The 24,669-nt window shown below is 38.0% G+C and overlaps 1 protein-coding gene across 4 annotated transcripts in view; it reads left to right on the top strand.

The window, feature by feature from the left end:
* The window catches only part of LOC150089519 (glucose transporter type 1-like), a 1,237,972-nt gene that overhangs the window by 843,576 nt on the left and 369,727 nt on the right, over window positions 1-24,669 (top strand). For 3 of the 4 annotated variants that reach the window (XM_090368634.1, XM_090368635.1, XM_090368636.1), the window contains one exon: window positions 36-137. The exons of the other annotated variant lie outside the window; for it this stretch is intronic. In XM_090368634.1, the coding sequence (XP_090224760.1) occupies window positions 36-137 (102 nt within the window). The remainder of the gene's footprint in view (window positions 1-35; window positions 138-24,669) is intronic. 4 annotated transcript variants of the gene reach the window in all.

The raw sequence follows: 24,669 nt of genomic DNA, 5'->3' as shown, positions 1-24,669 counted from the left end.
ATTACAAAAATTTACTTTCTGTTTGACTTTTTAAGGTACTGTTAACCAGTTAGGAGTAACTGTAGGTCTACTTGTGTCTCAGGTACTTGGAATTCAGGCCATCCTTGGCAGTGAAAGAGGATGGCCATTTCTCTTTGGTAAGCTGGCTGTTGTCGTGTTCTCAAAGTTTTAATAACTTGTGATAGATGCATGATATAAATGAAAATGAATCTGCTCATTAAAAAATAATAAAATTAAAATAATGCGGATGCTAAAGATAATCACTCTGTATATGACTGTGTCTATAATAAGATTATATCTATTTTTTTATATAACGTTTAGTTTTTTGAATACCGAATCTATATATGTAATAGGTTTATTCCAAGATGAATTAGTTATGATCATTCCAAGCAGAGAAATATGGGTTCATCAAGATCTATGTATTATTGAAGGCAAGCTGGGACAATGTAAAGCTTTGAGATTCAGTTGAATTCAAAATCAGGGTTTTTGATTTGATTTTAATTTTTGAATCGGGATTGTTAATTCATTTTGTTTCAATTTTGAATCAGGATTGGTGATTCAAAATGATTGTTTCTAGAAGATTGATTCATACTGGTTAACTCTGGCTTATCTTGTGTTCAGTGTTACTTTTGGTTTATGATGATTGGGGCCTTGCCATAGGAGCTACATGCTTATAAGTTTCTCAATTCAACATAAATGTGTATTATGAGTGCGAATCAAATGTTAATGTGAATTATTTTTTTACCAATACTTTTTAAGAGAAATTTCCACCACAATTTAACATTTATCCTATCTGTTACCAAATATTCTTATGCGTTTCTCATAAGTCTTTTTGATCATTGTTGTTTGAGAGCTTCCTTCACTTCATTGTTCATGCGGATTCAGCCTTACTAGATCATTTTTAAGCTTTTCAAAAATATGAAAATTGTAAGGCAGCAAGTCTTAGCTGTACAGGGTGTGCTTAGTCACTTTCCAATGCAGTTTCTGGATTGTTGCCATTGGTTTGGTGGTTTTTTTTTAGAAGAATTAGCAACTAAGGCCATATTGCTCCTGAGATATGTGGTGGTCATTCCCTGACCTTTCCGAGTCCTCCGTATTTGGTGGTCACGGGCTCGACCCCCAGTCTAATCAAGAAGTGTGTGCTATGCACTGCTGCTCCTGCCCACCTGGCTACGGAGGTGGCGTTGCCATAGTGTGTTAAGTCATGTTTAGTCATGCATTGTCATTGTGTAGTTGCACACTGTCAGTCAAATGTTCAGGCCTCTCATTTTTAATAGCTTAACACAGATCAACTTTGATGAATTGAGGTTTTAACTCTACACATAAAATGGCATAGCAGCTATTGCTGTGAGTTGAAGAACATATAATTTTTCATGAACATAACTAATCATGATACTCTTGAATTTTTTCAGCTGTGAGGATGGCTGCTATTTCCACTGCATACTATGTCACTTGCTCTCTCTCTTTCACCCTTACTGGTTCCAAGTGCCAAACCAATCTCATCCACAGAAGTACCTAACATAATATTAAAATTAACATTTTAATATTATGTTAGGTACTTCGGACATAATCCCATTAACAAATGTTTCTTCTTATCATTGATACACTTGCGAATCCACTTCACACAGGTCTTCCTGTAGTGCATTCTGTCATGGACTCTGTGACTTATACTCTCCCTGGTCACTCCATTAATTGTTGCACAGCAATCTGATAAAATTGTCTGTGAAGATGTTTTGTTTTGTGACAGAACTATGTGAGTTTGTACTGAATGATTAATGGTTATCCTCCAGAAATTTTCTTCTTTTGCTTTGTACCACTGTTAATCCACAGCCTTTTTTATGTCAGTAAGTTTCTGCTGGATCGATGAAGTGGAGAATTACTGCATTGAATAATATTAAATGATATATATTGAATAGTACTGAATAATATATTGAATAATAACAACACTGAATAATAGTTCTAGCTTACACATATCACTCACTGTGAAATGCTATATTGTCTTTGTCGCTGTTCTTTGAGCCCAGCTGATATAGAACAGCCAACATATTTTATCATTCAGTAGAAGAATTAATACCAATCTGTAAATTTAGACAATTACTGATTGAAAATTATTATTACAAGTTGATTAAAAAATACATTTCAATAGTATAGGATATTTACATTTTTAGAAACAAATAGTAAGTGTGTTAGACACATGTCTTTTTTTGTGAAAATGTTACCTTTTTTTGTTTTTGGAAAAGTGTGTTTTACATTCAAACGATTTCAAATATAAAGAAATTAAAAAGAATCATAAATAAAAGAATCACTCAAATAAAAGACATACTTAAAGTATGAAACCTGGATCAAAGCAGAGAAAAGAAGTCTGTTATATATGAAAATGTTTCTCAATCTTTTTAATTTTATTTATTAATTTTAATTTTATATACAGTAATATATTTATTAATTTCTAATTATATTTATTAATGATATTAATGTAGGTATTTCAAGTCTAATTTTATGTTTATTGATGATACAAAATCAGGCACAGTGGTTAATGACACAGTAATCAGGGCATGAAACTTCAAAAGGATCTAGTCAAACTTAGCAGATTGGTGGGAAAATAGCAATTGAGATTTAGCCATGATAAGTACTGCATTTGGGTAACAGTAATTATTCCTGAATAACATTCAATTTTGCTGGTTGGTACCAAACTCAAGGTAGCAGTATGAAAAAGATTTAAGGATAATTGTATGGACTGACATAAAATTTTCTGAGCAGTGTAAACAAGTTACTAGAAGACAATATAGGGTTCTTGGAAAATAGGTCTTGAGCTTTGGGCTGCATATCATACAATTTTCTAGCAAGAACCGATTAACTGAGTTAAAATAAATTTATAGAAAGAAATAAATAGTATATACATAAAATACTAAAACAGAGATAAAAAAAAGTAAAAGTGTTAAAATACAATAAGATAAAAGCGTTAAAATACAATAAGATAAAAGCATTAAAATTTAGAATTTGTTGTTGTTAATATCATTAGTTGTTCCCACTAAATATTATTTGTTGCCTTCTCCTATTATTAACTGGAATGGGAAGGAGATCTCTTTTCTTGGGGAGATTCCCAATACTTTAGGAACTGTGTTCTGTGAATTGTCTGCCTCAACTGCATATCTACTGTCTTTTCAAAAAATTAAAGTGCAAGTCGAGAAAAGGAATCTGAACTTCAAAGCTACATGTCCTTTACCCTCTAATCAACCACTCACAACATCTGAACTGAAAAAATTTATATATACTTCAATAAACGGCACTTTTTGCCCTGACAAAATTTACTATATAATGCTTCAACATCTCAATCAGAAACCACTATCATCATTGCGAAATTTTTACAATCGGATATTCTCAGAATATTCCCCACTTCCTGGCAACTTTCTTATGTAATTAGCATTAGCAGAGGCATACAATGCAAGAAAGCAAGCTTATGCAGCATCAGCCAAAAAAAACCAAAAAAAAACCGCTCCCATTTCATCCCTCCATTCATTCCAAATACCTCTCCAGCTCAGCCTTAAATTTATTTAGGCTATCAACTTCCACAACAAAAGATGGAAGTCTGTTCCACCAATCAACTACCCACTGGCTCAAGGCAAACTTCTGCAGATCTATCCTACAACTGTCTTTCCTCAATCCTCAATTTGAATTTCTGCCCTGTCAGGTGATTATTCTGAGCAAGAGGAAGAATCCCATCAGCATTGAGCATGCTCAAACCATTCAAGGCTTTATACACCTCAATCAGATCACCTCACAGGTGCCTAGTCTCCAGACACTGTAATCTGCAAAACTTAAGCTCTTTCTTCGTAAGAGCAACCCTTCGTTCCATTCACTAATCTTGTTGCCCTTCTCTGTACTCGTTCCAACAGCTCTTCATCCTTCTTAAAATGAGGCCTCCAGACCTGTATACAGTACTCAAGGTGTGGCCTAAATAGTAGCTATAATAGCTATGCTGAAACCTGGAAAAGATCATTCTATTCCTCACAGCTATAGACCAATTTTTGTAATCAGCTGCTTGAGTAAGACTTTGTAAAAAATGGTTCACCATTGACTCACCTGGTATCTTGAATCCCAAAACATAATCAGTAATAAACGATTTGGCTTTCAGAAGAATTGATCATACCTAGATCTCATGACAAAAGCTGAATCAAACATATGGAATGCATTCATTAGAAATCAACATCTCATCATGATATTCCTTGTTATAGAGAAAGCTTTCGATACCACATGTTGCTATGGCATACTAAGAGATCTCCATTCCAATCATATGAGGGGCCATTTACCATATTTTATTCAGTTTCCTTTGACACAGGTCCTTCCGAGTTATGTACCAGTGGGTTTTATCTCATTCAAGGAGTCCCACAAGGCTCTGTTCTTAGCACCACTCTGTTTGCAATACAAATAAACAATATCAGAAACAGCATTCCAGACACTGTCGATTCATATCTCTATGCAGATGGTCTTACCATAACCTGCCATTCCCAGAATATGAACTGTATCGAGAGACATCTACAAATATCCATAAACAACATTGAATTATAGATGGCACAAAATAGATGCAAACTGTCAAGCCACAAAATCTACAGCCCTACACTTCTGCACCAAGCAGAAAATGCGTCGTGAACCCGAGTTACACTTGGTCAGTCATCCTCTTCCTATTGTGAACAGTGTTCATCTCCTAGGGCTAATTTTTGAGAAGATAAACTTCCAGAAGTACATCAAATATCTATGAACCACTTGCACATACAAAATGAATATACTCCAGGCCATCTCCTGTGGTGCAGATCATTATACCCTGCTCAACTTATATAGGTCACTAATTAGATCTCAGCTAGATTATGAAGCACCTGTTTATGACTCATCTAGGGAGAGCTCCTTAGTCCATCTTGCACCCATCCAACACTCTTCTCTTGGGATAACCCTAGATGCATACAGAACATCCTCAGTTCAAAGTCTTTATATTGTGGCTCGCAAACCTCCATTGCGCATCAGAAGAAAGATGTTGCTGATGAACTACTCAGCTAAATTAAAAGCCTTCCCTCTCATCCTATTTGGCCACTTCTACATGATCCTCAATGAACAAACCACTATGCAAATAAATCCAAAACAATTTGGACTACTGGTATCAGGCTGCAGAATCTAACAGAATGCTGGAACATCTGGCTTGATAATATTATTATTATTTTATTATTATTATTAGACATAAAGTGAAAGGAAGCTTGAGTCTTATGTTGCACCAGCCAAAAAAAAAGCCGTGTTACCCTGAGAGAGAGTTAGAAGTAGAAGGGATTCACCAAGAAAGAAGAATGATGATATTCAGCTCAGGACCCTGGGTTTGTCAAGCCTGTACTCACCAGATGTGAGCCCCTGAGGTAATATCCTCAGAGAATCAAAAGATCTGGATCCCCACACTTTCTTGTGATGAATATTTTGAGCAGTGGGGCAAAGGTAAAGGTTCTGTAGTAAATATTAACATCCAACAACTACATTTTGCTCATACACAAAAGTATCTCCACTTTATTAAGGTCTATACTAATGGTACAAAGTCTGACAATCACATGGGTGTAGCTTCTGTCTTCCTTAATACAACTGTTTCAGTTTCACTTCCTGCTGAATGCAGCAGTTATACTGCTGAGCTCCATGGCATTAAGATTGCCCTGAAAAACATCTCTTCTGTTAATAAATAAAAGCATAATATTTACTGACTCACAGAGTGCTCCTTTAGCTTTGACAAACACTTTCTCACCGTACAACCCTTTATTTAACCTCATAAAATGTGAGCTGATATGTCTTCGTGAGAGTCAGCAAACTGTTATCTTCTCTTGGATCTTGGGACACAGTGGTATTCCAGGAAATGAATGTGCAGATGATGCTGTAAAGCATCCCTCCAGCTTAGCCTCAACAAATTATCTAGTCCCAAATCCTGACTATAGACACAATATCCAGAGAACATGGGACAGTGGATATTTTTGTGGAAAATGCAAACAAATAATAAACTGATTCAACTAAAACCTGAACCACAAGCATGGACATATAGCCTTCATAAAAATAGAAAAGAAGTAGTAATCTTAGCCAGAAACAGAATAGGTCATACTCACCTCACACATCTCTATCTGCTTATAGGAAATGATCTTTCACAGTGTGCGCACTGCTCGCAGCCACTTACAATAAAACATGCACTCCTATAAATACAGCTTGTTCAACAATGCCCGATGCACTTCTTTCAGTTTCATTTCAGATCTGCAAGAACCTTTGTCTTTCAATAGCATCATAGGTAAAGAAGCAAATCTCTCTGAATTCTTTCTCTATTTAAAACAAATTCAAATGTATGACCATTTCTAACTGGTCCTCAGGCAGTTCTCATATGTAAAGTCAATTGTTCTCGGAGGTCCAATTTGGCTTAAGTAGCCCTTGTGCCAGAAACTACCACAACAACAACACCACGTAGACCATATTACAAAATTGAAAACTGAGTCAGCTACAAATAAGAAGACAAACAACATCACATTAGTAAACATGGATATCGATAATAATGCCAATGCAGATGAACCTATCCTAGATCTTCACGCAGATGTCATGGAAACTGGACTCCTAATTTTTCCAAGAAGGGAGAAAGTGAACTCGATTACCATAAACAGTCTGAGACTAAAAAAGAATGAGAATCATCCTCATGTAACAAAATCAAATAATGCCTCATATCATATATTGGAACTGTAGAGGAATTTGCAGTATCATTGATGATATCCACAAGCTGATCTGTTGTTATCATCCAGTAGGCATTTGCTTACAAGATACAAACTTAACACCGTATGTATCTCTCTCAGTTAAGAATTATACATTTTTTATGCAAGACAACTGTTACAAATAATGCCCTTGGAGGGGTAGCCATACTCCTAGATTAATGAGTACCTTGCAGACACATTCCGTTACAAACCTCCATCGAAGCTGTTGCAACACGTGTAGTGATTGCTAATGCTTTGTCACTTGTCTCCCTCTACCTATGCCCAATCACTCCTATACCATTCATGAACTTGAAGGTATTATAATGCAATTGCTGACTGCTATCTGTTTATTGGGCGACTTCCATGGACACCATCCACTGCAGGGATTGCCCAATGCAGATGGACGAGGACAACTCATCGAACTGCTTGGTGATAGACAAAACCTAACTATACTAAATACTGGTTCACCAACTTACATCCATCTCTCTACAGGTACAACCTCTGGAATAGATCTCTCCATCCCTCTTTCCTAATATTGAGCGGACGGCCCTTAACAATCCACTCAACAGTGATCACTTCCCGATAATATGTAAAATTCAAACAGCATATTCCATAATTTTAGAAAACCACATAAAGTGGAAATTTTTCAAAGCAGATTAGGCAAAATTCACTTCTAGTGTGTCCTTTGATTACCAGATTATTGAAACCTGTCCTATCGACACAGTTACAGATCACATTACAAGACAATTACTGGCTGCTGCATCTACTGCGATTCCACAATCACAGTCAACCATCCATAGAACCATAAATTATTGGTGGAACGAAGAGTGTAAAGGTGCAAAAAAAGAAAACAACCAAGTGTGGAATCTCTTTTGCAAACATCCTACCACTGTCAATCTTCTAAACTACAAGCGATTTAGAGTCAAGGCTCTTCACATTAGGAAGAAAGCTAAAAGAGATTCCTGGATTCGATTTGCAAAGTCAGTTAATAAGAATACTGATACAAGATTAATATTGATCAAAAATAAAACAGCTAAATCGCAAATTTCCTCCCTTATCCTCCTCACTTCTCAGCTGGAATGGGGAAGAGCTTTCTGCTCCTGCAGAGATTGCAAATGCCCTAGGGACTGTATTTTCACAGTTTGCCTCAACAGCATATGATTCCTCATTCCAGAAGATCAAAGTTTTAGCCAAAAAATCCAAACTGAACTTGAAACCTATGTCTTATTTATCCTGCAATCAACCACTTACAATGCTTGAACTTCAAGAAGCCATATCTACCTCAAAAAACAGTTCTGCAGGCCCTGACGGAATATATTACATAATGCTCCAACATAATACTTAGATAATAAATCAATCTCTTGCTACTGACCTTCTACAATGCCATCTTCATTGAACATTTATTTCCCAGTTCCTGGCATCGCTCCTGCATACTGGCAATTCCCAAACCAGGGAAGGATAATTCTATTCCTGAACATTATGGACCCATTTCTCTCACCAGCTGCTTAAGTAAAACTCTGGGAAAAATAATTCACTGTCGATTCAGATGGTATCTTGACTCCAAAAATCTAATCTCTTATAATCGATTTGGTTTCAGAAAAAATTGATCAGCCCTGGATCTCATGGTCAAAGCTCAGTGCCGTAGCTAGAGGGGGGCAGTCCGCCCGGGCAGCACTTTTTTTGGGGGCGGCACTTTTCATGTGAGACAATTTTATTTTTTGACGATTGTTTTATTTATGTAAGTGTTACTAGTTGTGAGAGAAGTTTTTCGAAATTAAAATTGATTAAGAATTACCTACGATCTACAATGCGTACCTTGCGTTTAAGAAATCTTGCCATACTGCCTATAGAACAACAACTGAATGATGAAATAGATTTCGACAATGTCATCAACAATTTTGCTAATAGAAAAGCAAGAAAAATAACATTTTAGAATGTTGGAATTAAGGTTTTACTTCAAAAATAAACAGTGTTTTAATTTATTTTCCTATATGTCATTTTGACTTTTTGTAGTATTATTGGTGTGTATTGAGAGGGGTGGGAAACTCAGGGACCGCCTGAGTTTCCCACCCCTCTAGATCAAAAGCTCTAGCTACAGTACTGTCAAAGCTGAAATAAAATCATGAATCACGAATCCTGCAAATTTCAGGCATTCATCTGAAATTAGCATCTCTTCATCGTATGCCTTGACATAGAGAAAGCCTTCAATACCACATGGCATTTTGGTATCCTGAGAAATCTCCATTCCCTTGACCTGAGAGACCACTTAACATATTTCATAAAGACCTATGCTGAACTTACTTCAACATAGGTCCTTTCACGTTCAATATCGACAAGTCCTGTCCCAAATATATATACAAGGAGTACCACAGGGCTCTGTTCTCAATGCAAACTTATTCGCAATAAGAATAAATCACATGACTAAAAATATTCCCAACAGTGTGAATTCATACCTCTCTGCTGATGATCTGACGTTTCTTGCAATTCACACAACATAACCTTCATTGAGCGGCAGCACCAAATTTAAATTATTAATATTCAGCTATGGATGGCACAGAATGGGTACTGACTATTTTGTCAGAAATCTAAAGCAGTTCACTTTTGTTATAAACAGAAGATGCATCCAGATACAGAGCTACACTTAACAAATCATCCTTTCTCAGTTGTGAACAGCATTTATCTCCTTGGCCTGATTTTCCATAGTAAATTGAACTTCATGGAATGCGTTAAATATCTATGGACAACTTTCCAGAAAAAAATTAACATTGGATTATTTCTTCAACATGATTAGGTGCAGATCGTTGCACGTTACTTCATTTGTACAGAGCTATAATCAGATCTTGCGTTGATTACGGTGCCCCGATATATGATTCTGCTAGGGAGAGCATGCTAGGACAGTTTGACCCTATTCAACATTCTGCCCTGAGTGATTGCTATAGGCACTTATAGAACATTGCCAGTCAAAGTCTTTACATTGAAGCCCACGAACTTCCCCTAAACTAAAATTCAAAGTCTACCTACCCACCCCATTAGGCCAATACTTAATGATCCTCAGTTCACAATGTACTATAGAAATAAACCCAGAGCAGCTCAGCTTTCTGCTATCAGGTTTCAGGCATTATCGCAAACTTAGAATATACATCTTGACAAAGTTCTCCAAGATCCGAACAGTCCAGATCCCCCATGGTCCTCTATTAAACAATCCTGTAACAGTTATTTCCTGAACTGGGGAAAGCACTCTCATGCAAATATCAACATACAACAACTCCATATTGCCCAGACCCAAAATTATCTGCAGTTTACAAAAATACATACTGATGGGTCAAAGTCTGAAAGTGAAGTGGGTGCCGCAGCCGTCTTCCCTCATAAAACCTCTTCCATATCACTTTCCACTGAAGGCAGCAGCTATACATCTGAATTATGCACCATCAGGCTTGAAATAGAAAATATTCTCCCTCTGGCAATCCAAAAAAGCACAATATATAAGGACTCTCAGAGTGCATTTATAGCTTTACAGAATATCTCTTCTCATACACATCCTTTAATAAAGTTCATAAAAATCCAAACTGATGCATATCCAAGAACTACAGCAAGTGGTCATCTTCTACTGGATTACAGGCCATGCTGGGATACCAGGAAATGAAAGTGCAGACTATTCCATTAAACATCCATCCAACACAGAATTATCACATTATTATATTCCATATCTTGACTACTAATGTAATATATGAAAAATATGTAGGGAACAATGGACAATTCAATGGAAAGCTCAAATGCATAATAAACTCCATCAAATAAAATCTGAACCACACTTATGGACCTCCAGCTGCCATATAAACAGAAGGGAGGAAGCTTAGCTAGAGTGAAAATTGGTCACAGTCTGCTTACCCACCTTTATTCCTCACAGGTAATGATTGTCCACAATGCACACAGTGCAACACTCCGCTTACAGTGAAGCATATTCTTGTTGAATGTACTTTGTATGCCACTGCCCATCAAGTCTCATTCAGCTTTCTGCCAAACCTTAAAGAACCCCTGATGCTCTACCATTTCATAGGTGATGATGGTAATCTGCTGAGTTTTTCCCATTAATTAAACTGAGAAAATTACATGATTGTTTCTGACTGATGTGACAGCAGTAACAATGCATGTGTACCATTCATACTGTTGATGGGGCAATATGGCCTAAGTAGCTCTTACCTCAAAAAAAAATAATTAGCATTAGCATAGGCATTTGATGCAAGAAAGCAAGCTTATGCAGCATCAGCCAAAAAAAAAAAAAAAAAAAACCCACTTCCACTTCACCCCTCTGTTCGTTCAAAATACCTGTCCAGCTGAGCCTTAAACTTATTTAGGCTATCAACCTCCACCACAAGCAAAAGGCTCAAACTAATGGAAGTGCTGTGGCTCAGAGCAGAACTGAGGGGGGCAGTTGTCCTCTGACTCACAGCCTTATAAAATGCACTGTTTGCTTGATGTTTGCAGAGCAATCGGGTACGGGACATGATACTGCCAAGGGGGATGTCTTTGTGGGTGCGCGATGCAAGGAGTGTATCGATATCAGGCAACAACTCGGCGTTCTTGTGGGCCTATATGAGAGCTTGAAGGACAGGGTGGATGCCCTCGAAGAAACTAAACCTCCACCACAAGGGATGGAAGTCTGTTCCACCAACCAACCACCCGCTGGCTAAAGGCAAATTTCCGCACGTCTATCCTACATCTGTCTTTCCTCAATTTGAATTTATGCCCTCTCAGGTGATTTTTCTGAGCTAGAGGAAGAATCCCGTAAGCATTGAGCATGCTCAAACCATTCAAGGCTTTATACACCTCTATCAGATCACCTCGCTGGTGCCTAGTCTCCAGACACTGTAATTTGCAAAATTTGAGCCTTTCTTCTTAAGAGCACCCCTTTGTTCCATTCACTAATCTTGTTGCCCTTCTCTGTACTCGTTCCAGCAGCTCTACATCCTTCTTGAATTGAGGCCTCCAGACCTGTATACAGTACTCTAGGTGTGGCCTGACCATTGCCTTATACAATGGAATAATCACCTCCTTATCCCTGCTGGAAAAATTCCTGTATATCATTGACAATACTCCATGAGCTACTCTTGCAGCCCGTCTGCACTGCTCAGAGAACTTCATATCTGCCTGCACAACCACCCCCAAGTCCCTTTCATTCTCTACCACTGTCAGTGTAGTACCACAGAGTTGATACGTTGCTCTGGGGTTGCTGTTTCCCATGTGTAGTACTTTACATTTGTCAATGTTAAACTTCATTTGCCACCTCTCAGCCCATCTGCTCAACCTTTCCAGATCCTGTTGCAGCAGCATAGTGTCAGTAGTGTCCTTGACAACCCTGCCAACCTTTGTATCGTCTGCAAACTTGGACATTAAGCCCGATATACCATCATCAATATCATTTATAAATACAGAAAACAATAATGGACCCAAAACTGAGCCCTGAGGGACTCCACTAATAACATCAGTCCACGATGAGCAGTGTCCATTGATTACCACTCTCTGTCTTCTCCCCCTCAACCACCCCTTTATCCATAGCAGCAATTTGCCTCCAATGTCACACTGCTCCAATTTGTGTAGCAGTCTTCCATGTGCAACAGTATCAAAAGCCTTTCTAAGATCCAAGTATATAATATCAAAGTTATTCCCTGCATCCAGTTCTTTTGTGACTGCATCATAGTATCCAATCAAGTTGGTCAGGCAAGACTTCCCCTTAACAAAACCATGCTGTGTCTGAGCTATAACTGAAGTCTTGTCTAAATGATCCTCCAGTGCTTCTTTAACCAGTGCCTCTATTAATTTTCCTGGAACAGAAGTTAAGCTCACAGGTGTATAATTACTTGTGTCAGCCTTTGATCCTCCTTTGTGAATTGGGGTCACATTTGCACATTTCCAGTCTATGTGTACCTCCCCTGAGTCCAAGGAAGCTCTTATAATTATGGCTAAGGGTTTGCTTACTTCCTTTGCTGCCTCCTTTAATATAACTGGATAGATCCCATCCACCCCGGGTGCCTTTCTTGTGTTTATCTTCAACAGTTTCTCCTCCACTTTACTCCCAGTTATTTCAAGATTCTGTAGCTTACTGCTAGAGTTGAATACACCTCTGGCTGAATAACTCCTCATGTGTGAATGTCGATGCAAAATATTCATTTAGTTTGTTAGCTACCTGAGCAGGATCATCAACAGTTGACCCATCAATATCAAGTGGACCAATCTGATTCATCCCCTTCCTTCTAGAGTTTACATAAGTAAAGAACTCTTTGCTGTTTTTCTTTGCATCCCTTGCCAAGGATTTCTCGTAATCTGCCTTCGCCTGCCTAACCTCCTTTGTAACTTGGTTGCATATCAACTTGTATCTATCATAGGCTTCTGTGTCATGTGTTAATTTGTATGTATCCCATGCATTTTTCTTCTCTGCCATATGCCTCATTAGTTCATCTGACATCCATTTTGGCCTAAACCTTGAACAATATTTCTTAGTTGGTATGTAAAGCCTAGTAGCTTCCAAGATAAGTTCTTTGAATGCTTCCCATTTTGAATTTGCTGTTGGTAACATCATCAGTTGGTCCCACTGTATAGAATTTAAATACTGTCTCAGTCCATCGTAGTCGCCTTTACGGAAGCAATAACCCTTCCCTTTACCCCTAATGGTAGTTACCTCTTTGAGTAAATCCCACTTCAGCACACTGTGATCACTGCCACCTAGTGGTTCATTTATCTGCAGATTCTTAATGCATGAAGAATCACTGCTGATAATCAAATCAAGAGTATTACTCCCTCTAGTTGCCTCCCGAACATGCTGATGTAGAAAACAATCATCCAATAAATCCACAAAAGCCCTGCTAGTGTGTGAGTAACCACCCCCCCCAAATTCCAGTCAATATCTGGGAAATTAAAATCTCCCATTATAAGACTCTCTGATTTACTGGCCCACTCTATTTCCCTGTACAGTTCCTTATTATACTCATCAGAGTCATTAGGCCTATAGCACACTCCTACTCTCAATTTTGATCTCCCAATGCTTATGTCACACCAAACTGACTCAACACTGCACTGTCCGGCGATGTCGACTGGCTTAACTTCCTTGGTTTTTATGTGTTTCTTAACTAATAGCATAACCCCTCCCCCCTTCCTATCCTGTCTATCCTTTCTGTAGATGTTGTACTCCCCAAATTGCAGTTCTGCATCCCTTATATGTGTGTGACACCACGTCTCTGATATCCCAACAATATCTGCCTTTGATGTTTTGAGCAATACCTCAAATTCATCAAATTTATTTACTAAACTCCTAGCATTGGTGTACACGCAAGTATACCTGCACCTGTTTCTATTCTTAGCTACCCTGACACAACCCATGTGTTTACTTGTACCGCAATGGCTCCCAGCAGTCTCTGAAATACCATGCATCTTGTTTTTCAGGCTTCTGCTCATTCTAATAGAAGCAGTGCAAGAATCTCTTTCACCTCTGCCAGTGGCTACTGTCAATCTATTGGTCTTTGTCTCCCCCCAAGCTAGCAGTTTTCCGACCCACCTAACACTGCCTCGATAGCATCAGCAAATATTCTTGCACCCTTTCTATTTAAGTGTATCCCATCCCTGTAGAAGCAATCTCTCCTGTTAACAAGTACAGTCCAGGCTGAAAAAAATTCTACCCCTTGAGCCTTGCACAATCTTTCCAGGGCCGAATTGATCGACAAGGCTCTCATCATATACTCCCTCCTATCGTGTCTGGGCAGAATTGCAGACACTTTCAAATTCAACCCTAATTCTCGGCTTTTGTTCAACAGTGACCTGTACTTGCTAAGTAATTCTGCCGGTCTCCTACTCTTATGATTAGTGCCAACATGTACAACTATATCACCTTTTGTGCCCTTAAAAGATGATATTTGCTCTACAACGTCATCAACCTTTCCCCCTGGCAGACATACCCTGGTCCTGTTTCACCTATCTTTTTTACAAAGCATGTTCCCCGTCTCCCTGACATAATTAAAATAATAACAGTAACAGTAGTGAAGATCAAGAACCTCAAGAAATTCAACAGAATGTTGGAAGGGTATCATGGGGGTTACTGCTATTCAAAACCTACTGTTGCTGTGTTATCAAGAAATTTTTGGAAAATAAGGAAAGGATATGTGATTTTTCCATATTCAGGATAATCCTGTCATTGACATCATGTAAAATTCATTATAGTAATCCTGTCCTGTGAAATATTCTCTTAACAATGTTGAACAATTGGAAATAGTACTACACCAGTTACTGATGCATAACAATTAGAGAGCTTAAAGATTAAAAAAAATAATAAAAGAATTCTCATAAGTATATGAAAATAGATTAAGAATTTTTATTGAGAAACAGTAGATATTCTTAACATAGTCACATTCATTACATATTCTTAATGATTAGAAACCTACGTTTGAATGCAGTATTGTGTCTCATTTGCAGGCTTGTGATAATCAATTAAGAATTACTAATTGTTTCACAGGAAAAAAACTAGGAATTGGAAAGCATTGAGAATATTTGCTGATGCTATTGAGGAATGTTAGGTGGATTGAAAAACTGCTAGCTTGGGGGAGATTCACAGACTAATAGATTAAAAGTAGCCGCAGGCAGAAGTGGAAATGATTCTCGCACTGCTTCAATTGGAATGAGCAGCAGCCCGGAAAACAAGTTGCTGGGGATTTCAGGAACTACTGGGAGTCATGAAACAAGTAAATACATGGGCTGTGTTAGAGTAACTGAGAGTAAGAACAGGTGCATGTATACTTGGAATGTACACTAATGCTAGGAGTATAGTAAATAAATTTGATGAATTTGAAGTGCTGATTAAGACATAAAAGGCAAGTTTTTTTTTTTTTTTTTTTGGTAGTTGTTGGCGCATCGGCTTCTGTGGCCATAATGCACCTCCTAAGGTTTTTGCAGTACTTTGATCCAAGCCCGAGGCGGGATTCGAACCCGCGACCTTTGGGTTTCCAGGCAGGCACTTTACCCACCTGGCTAGCCCCGTCCGCTAAAAGGTGGTTATTGTTGGGATATGAGAGACATGGTGTCACTCAATGTTGTGTCAGTTTGGTGTGACATAAGCACTGGGAAAGCAAAAATGAGGGTAGGAGTTTGTTATAGGCCTAATGACTCTGATGAGTACAATGAACAGTTATACAGAGAAATAGAGTGGACCAGTAAATCAGAGTATCTTATAATGAGGGATTTTAACTTCTCAGATACAGACTGGAACTTGTAGTTGGTCACTTGCACACTAGCAAGGTTTGGTGGGTTTATTGGATGATTGTTTTCTACAGAAGCATGTTAGAGTAACAACAAGAGGGTGTAACACTCTTGATCTGATTATCAGCAGTGATTATTCATGCATTAAGAATTTACAGATAAAGGAACCACTAGGTGGCGGTGATCACAGTGTACTGATGTGGGATTTACTTAAAGATGCAACTACAGTCAGTCCTTGTATAACAAGTGTTTACACTACACAAATTCGATCATACACGATTTATAAATAGGAGAACAATATCGTATATAACAGGAACCAAATTCACTTATGCACGATTCACCTTTGTGTTTACAAGAAATGGCAGTTCAATGCGGAATCACCCCAACTGAATGCAACACGATAGGAATGAAGAAAACATTCTGAAAATGTATTCTTTTTTTTTTTCATATCAGTGAAGGGGAAACATATTTCACCATAATAATGTAAAAACCGACACGATTCCAGCTATCGGTATTATCGCAAATGCAATTAAATTGAGTTTACTACCAGTTTATAACAGATTCCAACAGCAGAAACGCAACTGGAAGTTGTTTTATTGTTTTATGGTAGTGACCTCCAGAAATGTGCTTTAGTAAAATGTGAGCTAGTGAGGTGTTCATAGTGTGTCTCTGTCTTTACGGTGTTGTTTATTCAGTTGCTACACACGCCAGCTTTATATGTATCAAGCGTGCCTCCTTATTTTGTAATTGGGCTTTATTCCCTAAAAATGAGTAAAATACATAAAAGGTGTGAAAATGAAGCATCCAGGTGAAGACACTACAGATTCACAGAGAAAAAGAAAAGCAATATCGATAGACAGAGTTGGACTGGGTTAAAAATTCTTACCGGGGAAAATTTGCAGCAGCCTCATACTAGCGTTTATGGCCAAAATCACACTGGCCTCCGGCCCACCGGGATTTCCCCTGTAAGGCTTATGGCTAGCCCACCTCTGTCCATAGAGAAAAAAATATGAAATTCTGAAACACTTTGAGCAAAATGAAAGAACATGTGATATTGCATGTGCTATGGGCCTAAATGAGGCAATGCCGAGAATTAGAAAGAATGCAGAGAAAATAAAAACTTTCATAACAGGAACAATTAAAAGTGTAATAAAATCCATTAGATCAAGACACAAAGAATTGGAAGAGATGGAACGGACGGCTGTCTCTGTTTGTTTAGAAAATCAAACAAAGAACAAGTTTGCTTATGATAGAAGCAAAATCATTAGCAATATTTTATTACATTATAGTCATAATAAAATACTTACGTATTTTATTACGATTATCTATTGTGCTTGGTAAGGTTTTGGTTACAAATGTGTGTTCAATCTTGGGTGGTCAGCACCTAACCATATTTTTTCCATAGGGCCTGTTATTTATATTACACGACTTTGCATTGTCCAAGGGTTTCTAGGAACACAACTATCATGCTATACGAGGACTGACTGTACCATCAGGGGCAAAGGGAAGGCTTTTTTCTTTCCTAAAATTGGCTACAGTGGTCGCAGAGATTTTTTAAGTTACTTCGAGGAAGTAATTTTGGAAGCTACTAGGCTTTTTGTTCCATCTAAGAAATACTGTTATAGGTTAAGGCCCAAATAGATGTCAGATGCACTGTGAGACTTGTGGCAGGTAAGAAAAATGCATGGGATGCACATAAATTGTCAGAAAAGACTTCTTTACTTATATAAACTCTAAAAGGAGGGGATGAATCAGATTGGTCCACTTGATATCAATGGTTTCACTGTAGCTGATCATTCTCAGATAGCTGCAAAACTAAATGAGTATTTTGCATCTACATTCACACAGGGGGATTTATTATCAAACTCTTACAGGGAGTTAAATGATTTTGTAATAACTCAGAGCAAAGTGGAGGAGAAATTGTTAAAGTTAAACATAAGAAAGGCACCAGGGGTAGTGGGATCTATCCAGTTATATTAAAGGAGGTGGCAAGCGAAGTAAGCAAACCCTTAGCTATAATTATGAGAGCATCCTTTGGATTCAGGGGAAGTCCCCACGGACTTGAGATGTGCAAATGTATCTCCAATTCACGAAGGGTGATATGAGTAATTACAGACCTGTTAGTTTGACTTCTGTTCTAGGGAAAATCTATACAAGATTATCCTGCAAGCAATAATTCAGACACAGCATTTCTTTTATTCTCCACTACCAGGGTAGTGGAGAATAAAAGAAAACCTAGGGGTAATTGTGCATTCAGATATGAAGTTTTCTGAGCAGTACAGACAGGCTGACAGAGTAGGTCATGGGACCTTGTCAATGATATACAGGAATTTTGCGAGTAGAGATAAGGAGGTGATTATCCCCTTGTATAAGACAATGGTCAGGCCACATTTGAGTACTGCGTACTGGCCTGGAAGTCTCGTTTTAGGTATAATGATGTAGAGTTGCTAGAACTAGTACAGAGAGACTGGTGAGGGGAACAAAGGAGTGCTCTTACAAAGAAAGGCTTCAGTTCAGCAAATTGCAGCTTCTGGAGACTAGACACCTGTGAGGTTATCTGATTGAGGTGTATAAGGCCTTGAATGGATTGAGCAGGCTCAATGCTGATGGGATTTTTCCTCTTGCTCAGATTACAAACCTGAGGGGGCATAGATTCAAATTGAGGAAAGACAATTGTAAAATAGATGTGCAGAAATTTGGCTTTAGCCAGCGGGTAGCTGATTGCGGGAACAAGCTTCCATCTGTTGTTGTAGAAGTTTAGACAAACATTTGGAAAGAATTGAACAGTGAAATGGGAAGGGTTTTTTTTTTTTTTTTTTGCTGATGCTGTATAAGCTTGCTTTCTTGCATCATATGCCTCTACTAATGCTAATGCTAATATGTATTTAGGTGTTTCTCAGTACAAATCCTCTATCCATTTTCATGTGGTATAAGAGTGTTTTTATTATTTTACTTTATCCTTTAAGATGGTAAACCACTTAATGCCCTCATGCCATCTAATTAGAGATCAGCATGTCAGAAGCATCCCGTTATTATGCATAAACTTGATTATCATAAAGTTGCAGTTCACTGAATTCCAGAGTTATTGAAAGAAGAGCAGGAGAACTTACAAATTGGGTAAGAGTTAATTAACTAAACAACTTTTTTAATACTACAAAAATATTTTCTCCTAACCTTAGCATGATTGCTCAGTTAGTTGACTGTCTAGCTGTATTATGTTGGGTGTCTCCATAGCCAGGTGGGAAGGAACAGCAGTGCGTAGCATACGCTTCTTGATTAGACCGGGATTCGAGCCCGTCACCACCAAATACAGAGGATGCGGAAAGGTCAGGGAATGACCACCGCATATTCCCGGAGCAATATGGCCTTAGTTGCTAATGCTCCTAAAAAAAAAAAATAAATAACAATAATAATAACTGTATTATGTTAGTCTGTTATTAGCTCTTGTTAGTTTCTAGCAATCATGATTGAAAGCCAGTTTTCATGCTACAATATATTAGCATAACTTGTGTGTATGGATAGTTGTCAATATAATTTTAATGGCAGACTGCAGCATTGCTTCAGCAATGTTGAAGCTTCTTCTATAAAATTTCCTGAATTAATATCAGGTCACAGAACTCATTTAGAATATCAAATGGGATGGGATATAAGGCAAAATTTTTATTTCTAAATAACCTATTATGCTGTCTTTAGAACCTAATGTTTTGTCTGGAAATCAACTGCCACTGCTTTTGCAGCTTTGTTCTGCATGGATCTCTTGATTGCAGGCTTCTCCTTTTGCAAATTTAAGTAACCTAACTTTAATATAATAAAAGTGATGTGTAAGTTTAGGTTATGGAATTAGAATAAACTACAAAACAGTGATAAAATAAAATTTTATTTCTAAAAATTGGTTGTACTCTCTTGCAGGCATAACATTCCACATACAATGAAGTGCTGTTGCTTTCATAACTTTCTTTTGCTTGCATATATCAACCACAAACTTCTTGTTATGCAAATTTAGGTAACCTGACCTTAGTGTCATGATAATGTGTTGCATGATTTAGGTTTGGAAATTACCTGAAGTACTAAACAGGGATAAAATAAAATTTCATTTTGGAATAAAATGCTGAGCTTTTATTATGGAGCTTGGAAAGAAGGAGGAATGTTGTTGTTTAACAACACAAGGGCTACTGAGGCCAAATTGTGCCTGCTCATAGTTTATTTAGTCGAAATATACTGGTGTAGATGTTAAATTAAATACTTTTGCATAGGCCAATACATTTTAAATTGATTACAAGTTCTTCTATATTTGCATCATTTCCCAGGATATGAGTTAAATCATGTGAGAGGTTCAGCCTAGAGACCGACTGAAAAGTGTTTGACCGCATGGTTGAATTTAAGGGACAATCAAACAGAAAATGCCTAACAGTAAGTTGACTGGCACAGGATGAACACTGGGGTGGATCTTCTCCCAGTAGCAGGAACAGATGAGCATGATGAGTGTGTCCAGTTCTGAGTCTTGCCAGTACCACTTCCTCTCGTATGTTTCGTCGAAAGCCTGAGAGCCGCAGCTTTGGGCCTTGCTTTATCTGGTAGTGTTTTCTGTCAGTATTCTTTTCCAGTTCTGTGACCAATTGTCGTAACTTGCTTTGCGAATAACAGGCTTATAATCAGTGTAAGGAACCCAAGGATGTTCTGGGACAGATGGTTGAGGATGTTTAGCTGCAAGGTCTGCACTTTCATTTCCCGGAATGCTAGAATACCTAGGGATCAAGAAAAAACTGATTGATTGATTGGACACGCTGCAGGAAAATAGCTGAGAATGAATGGGTTTCAAGGTAGGATGAGAAGATGAGAAATTCTTCCTTATGGCAGAAACAGCACTGAGGGAGTCAGTGCTGTTTATGGCAGGTGAGATAGAAAGTTCAATAATTTTAATAACTGCTAGTTTGATGGCATATAATTCGGCTGTGAAGACGCTGCTGGCTAATAGTAGTGAGTCTGTAACCGTAAGAGAAGGAAAAACTGCAGCAGCACCAACCATACTGGTTGTTTTGGATCCGTCAGTATAGATTTTACAGGCATGGGAGTTCAGAGTAGTGTGAGCTAAGTGCAACTGTCTGATATTAAAGGAAGGTACAGTATTCTTCCACCACTTCAGAAAATGTATATCATGAGAGGTAGAAACGTATGTCCAATGTGGAACAGGTGCAGTTGCGTCCTGAAAAATATCACTTAGAAATCCAACCGAGCATTATAAATATACTCCCAACTGGGGTGAGATGGAAGACTCTGGATTTTAGCAGCATAGTGGAGCAGTTACGATTTCCTACGAAGATGCAATGGAAGATCATGTGCTTCGATATAAAGACTCTGGATTGGAGAAGCCTAAAAGTGCCCAATGCAGTCCTTAGAGCATTGTGCTGGATAACATTTAGACGTTGTAAAGTAGTGCTCCTGGTAGAGTCATAAACCGGACAACAGTAATCTAGCTGTGAACAGATTAAAGTTCTATAAAGATGCAGTAGAGTATACCGACCAGCGCCTCATGACATAGCCGAGACTGATTGCAGTATATTCAGATGCTTTAGACATGTATTTCTTAACTGAGAGATGTGAGCTTGGATGTTCAGCTTACTGTCTAATTTCAGTCCAAGAAATTTAATGGTACTAACAAGCAGTATTGGAATATTGTTTATTTGTAGTTCTCGATCGGAATGGAGAGCTCATTTCTTGCAAAAGTGAATGAGAATGCATTTCTTTTCTGATAGTCGGCAGCCATTCCATGAAATCCAGGATTGTATTTTGGTAATAGCAAATTGATGGACACAGTATGAACACCATTCGATGGTGTTCATACTTTGAGACTGCCAGGAAATGATAAGGTCATCTGCGTATATGTTAATTTTCAATGTTTTTTGGGATATCTTGTGTTATGCTGCTAACTCGGATTGAAAATAGTGTAGGACTAAGTATCGATCCCTGCGGGACTCCTTCCTGAATGTGAGAAGCAGAGAGTACGTTTTTACATTGGACCTGAAAAGACTGCAATTCCAGAAAATTTTGAATTATTTTTGACAAATGGTAAAGGTCCATAATAATCCCATGATGACATGTAGTGTCAAATGCCTTTTCAAGATCTAGGTTGACCATGACTAGATGTTGTTACATGACAAAGGCACTGCAGATATGAAATTCGGCTTTGATAAGCACATCTAGCGTTGATCTATTCTTCTGAAAGCCGTACTGATGATCTGGAAGGAGATTGTGTGACTCCAGGATGTAAATAAGCCTGGTATGAACCATCCTTTCAAAAATTTTACCCATGCAGCTCGTAAGAGATATTGGCCTATAATTTTCAACACAGGAATGATCTTTTCATGGTTTTGGTAAGGCAGTAATGAAAGAATAATGCCAGGAAGAAGGATAGGCATTTTCAGAGAATATCCGATTATAAAAGATTAACATGGTACTCAAATCCTCTTCAAGTAAATGCTTCAGCCTAACATAATGAACTCCATCTGGGCCTGCTTCAAATGCACTATTTGAAGATCTGTTTAACGATTCTTGAAGTTCTATGAATGTAAAGGGTTGGTTGTATGGGAACAAGCAGTGCATGAAAAAGTTTGATTTTATATCATTCTGCACTAGCTTTGATGTTCTGAAAAGTGGATGCATAGGAGGCAGAAGCAGAGATTGTAGCAAATGATTCTGCAAGTGCATTAGCAACTTTTTCAGCTGTAAATAGGTCTTTCCCTTTCTGTATTGGAGAGGGCAGACGAGCGAATTTCCCATTTAGTGCCTGTATTCTTTTCCAGATGAAGTGTGTGTTTTTTGAAGCAAAAACAATGCATGAGTCGCGTTTCGCTTTCCGTCTAATATGCTTTGGTTTTGCTTTAAGACTTTTATAAGTAATGAGATTATTAGTGGTGGGATTCTTACAGAAATTATTCCAAACTCGTTTTTTTTCCTGTTTGGCAGTGAAGCAATCTGCATTCCACCAGTGATTTCGGTGATTACGATGTGTCTTGGATTTTGAAATGTAGGTATTAGCATCAGTCAGAATCTGATTGGTGATATAAGTATTTACGTCATCAATAGGTTCTTTTTGAACATAAAGTCTGTCTAGAGGTATTTGAGTAGAATAGCCATCCCAATTCCCCTTTTTAAACTTCCAAGTGGATCGTTGATAAGGATTGGGAGTTACCCCTGTTTGTAAGGAGCAAATAATTGGAAAGTGATCACTGTTAAAAGGATCGGTTAATACAGACCATGCCATGATTGGAAAGATGGAAGGTGAGCAAATTGACAAGTCACTTTCAGAAGTAGATCCTGTGGGTAGGTGGATGTAGGTAGGAGATCCAGAGTTTAATAAATTCAGATCATTATTATTTATAAATTTCTCAATCAACTTGCCTCTTCTGTCCATTGTTGGTGATCCCCACAATGGATGGTGTCCATTAAAGTCACCAAAAAGACAAATTGGAGTTGACAGTTGTGTAATGAGGCTGTCAAGTTCTGAGAGGGCAAGTGGTAGAGATAGTGGAATATAAGTTGAAACAAAGGTAACTGAAATACCAACTGCATCTGAGCTGCCACAGCTTCTAGGGTGGTTCTTAATTGGATCGGTCTGGATGGTATGTTAGAATTTACAAGGATGGCTACTCCTCTGTGGGCAGGAGACTCTGGGCTCTTATCTCATCTGTATATCATATAATTTGAGAATTTCGGCGAAACTTGGGGTGACAGAATGTTTCCTGTAGGCATATACCTATGGGATTAAACAGAGATTAAATCCCTTAAGTCATCAGAATGACTGCTTAGTCCTCTACAGTTCCAGTGTATGATGTTAGGAATTATTTTGGTTTGGCTGAGGATGATTCATCTGACTGTTTTTTGTATGCAAGACATTTTTTTTCCTGTCCTTTTTTGGGAATAAAGGGCGTCCAGTATCCATAGTGTCATTGATATGGAGTTCTAGAATAGGTTCTTCATAATTTGGATGTATATCCACTTCCATAGTGTTGGTGGGTAGATCAGTTTCCTTACAGTCTTTATTAGGTTTCAATTTTTCTGTGTCATTTGAGACTATCAGTTTGGATACTAATTGGGGTGTTGGTGGCATTGCTGGTTTTAGTTTTAGAATTATCTTTTCCAGTGGTTGATAAAGTTGCTTTAACCCATTTAGCTAGCGAGACTTTGGGTGGTATTGACACATCTGTTTGAATTGCAGTTGAATGAAAACTTCGGGTTTGAGAAGCATAAGATGGACTAGGCATGGTCAACATTATTTGTCTGTGTACCTCAGGATATGTGACTTTACATTCTACTTTGTATTTTTGGATTTTCTTACCTGTTTTTCACATGATTTAGAAAAGTCAGGGTGATTGCCTTTGCAGTTGGGGCAAATGGGAACTGCGGCTGGACAATCTGCTTGTGTATGATTTATTTTATCCACAAATAGGACAGGTGGTGCCACCTCTGCATGCCTGCTGCGAATGGCCATATTTCTGCCATTTAAAACAACGAAGAGGATTCGGGATGTACGGGCAAATTCGGCAGTTTAAATATCCAGCTTTTACAGAGGATGGCAAATCTGGAGTACTAAAAGTTATTATGATGGGATGAGTTGGAATGAGATTTTCATCTTTTTTTGTCATTATTCTTTTAGCATTGATTACCTTTTGATTGCTAAGTTCTT

This window comes from Mastigoproctus giganteus, chromosome 2 (assembly GCF_048544385.1).
Source record: "Mastigoproctus giganteus isolate SK-2022 chromosome 2, ASM4854438v1, whole genome shotgun sequence".
Classification (NCBI taxonomy): domain Eukaryota; kingdom Metazoa; phylum Arthropoda; class Arachnida; order Uropygi; family Thelyphonidae; genus Mastigoproctus; species Mastigoproctus giganteus.
Note: the sequence above shows the minus strand (reverse complement) of the source record. Positions and strands in the feature narration are given on the sequence as shown.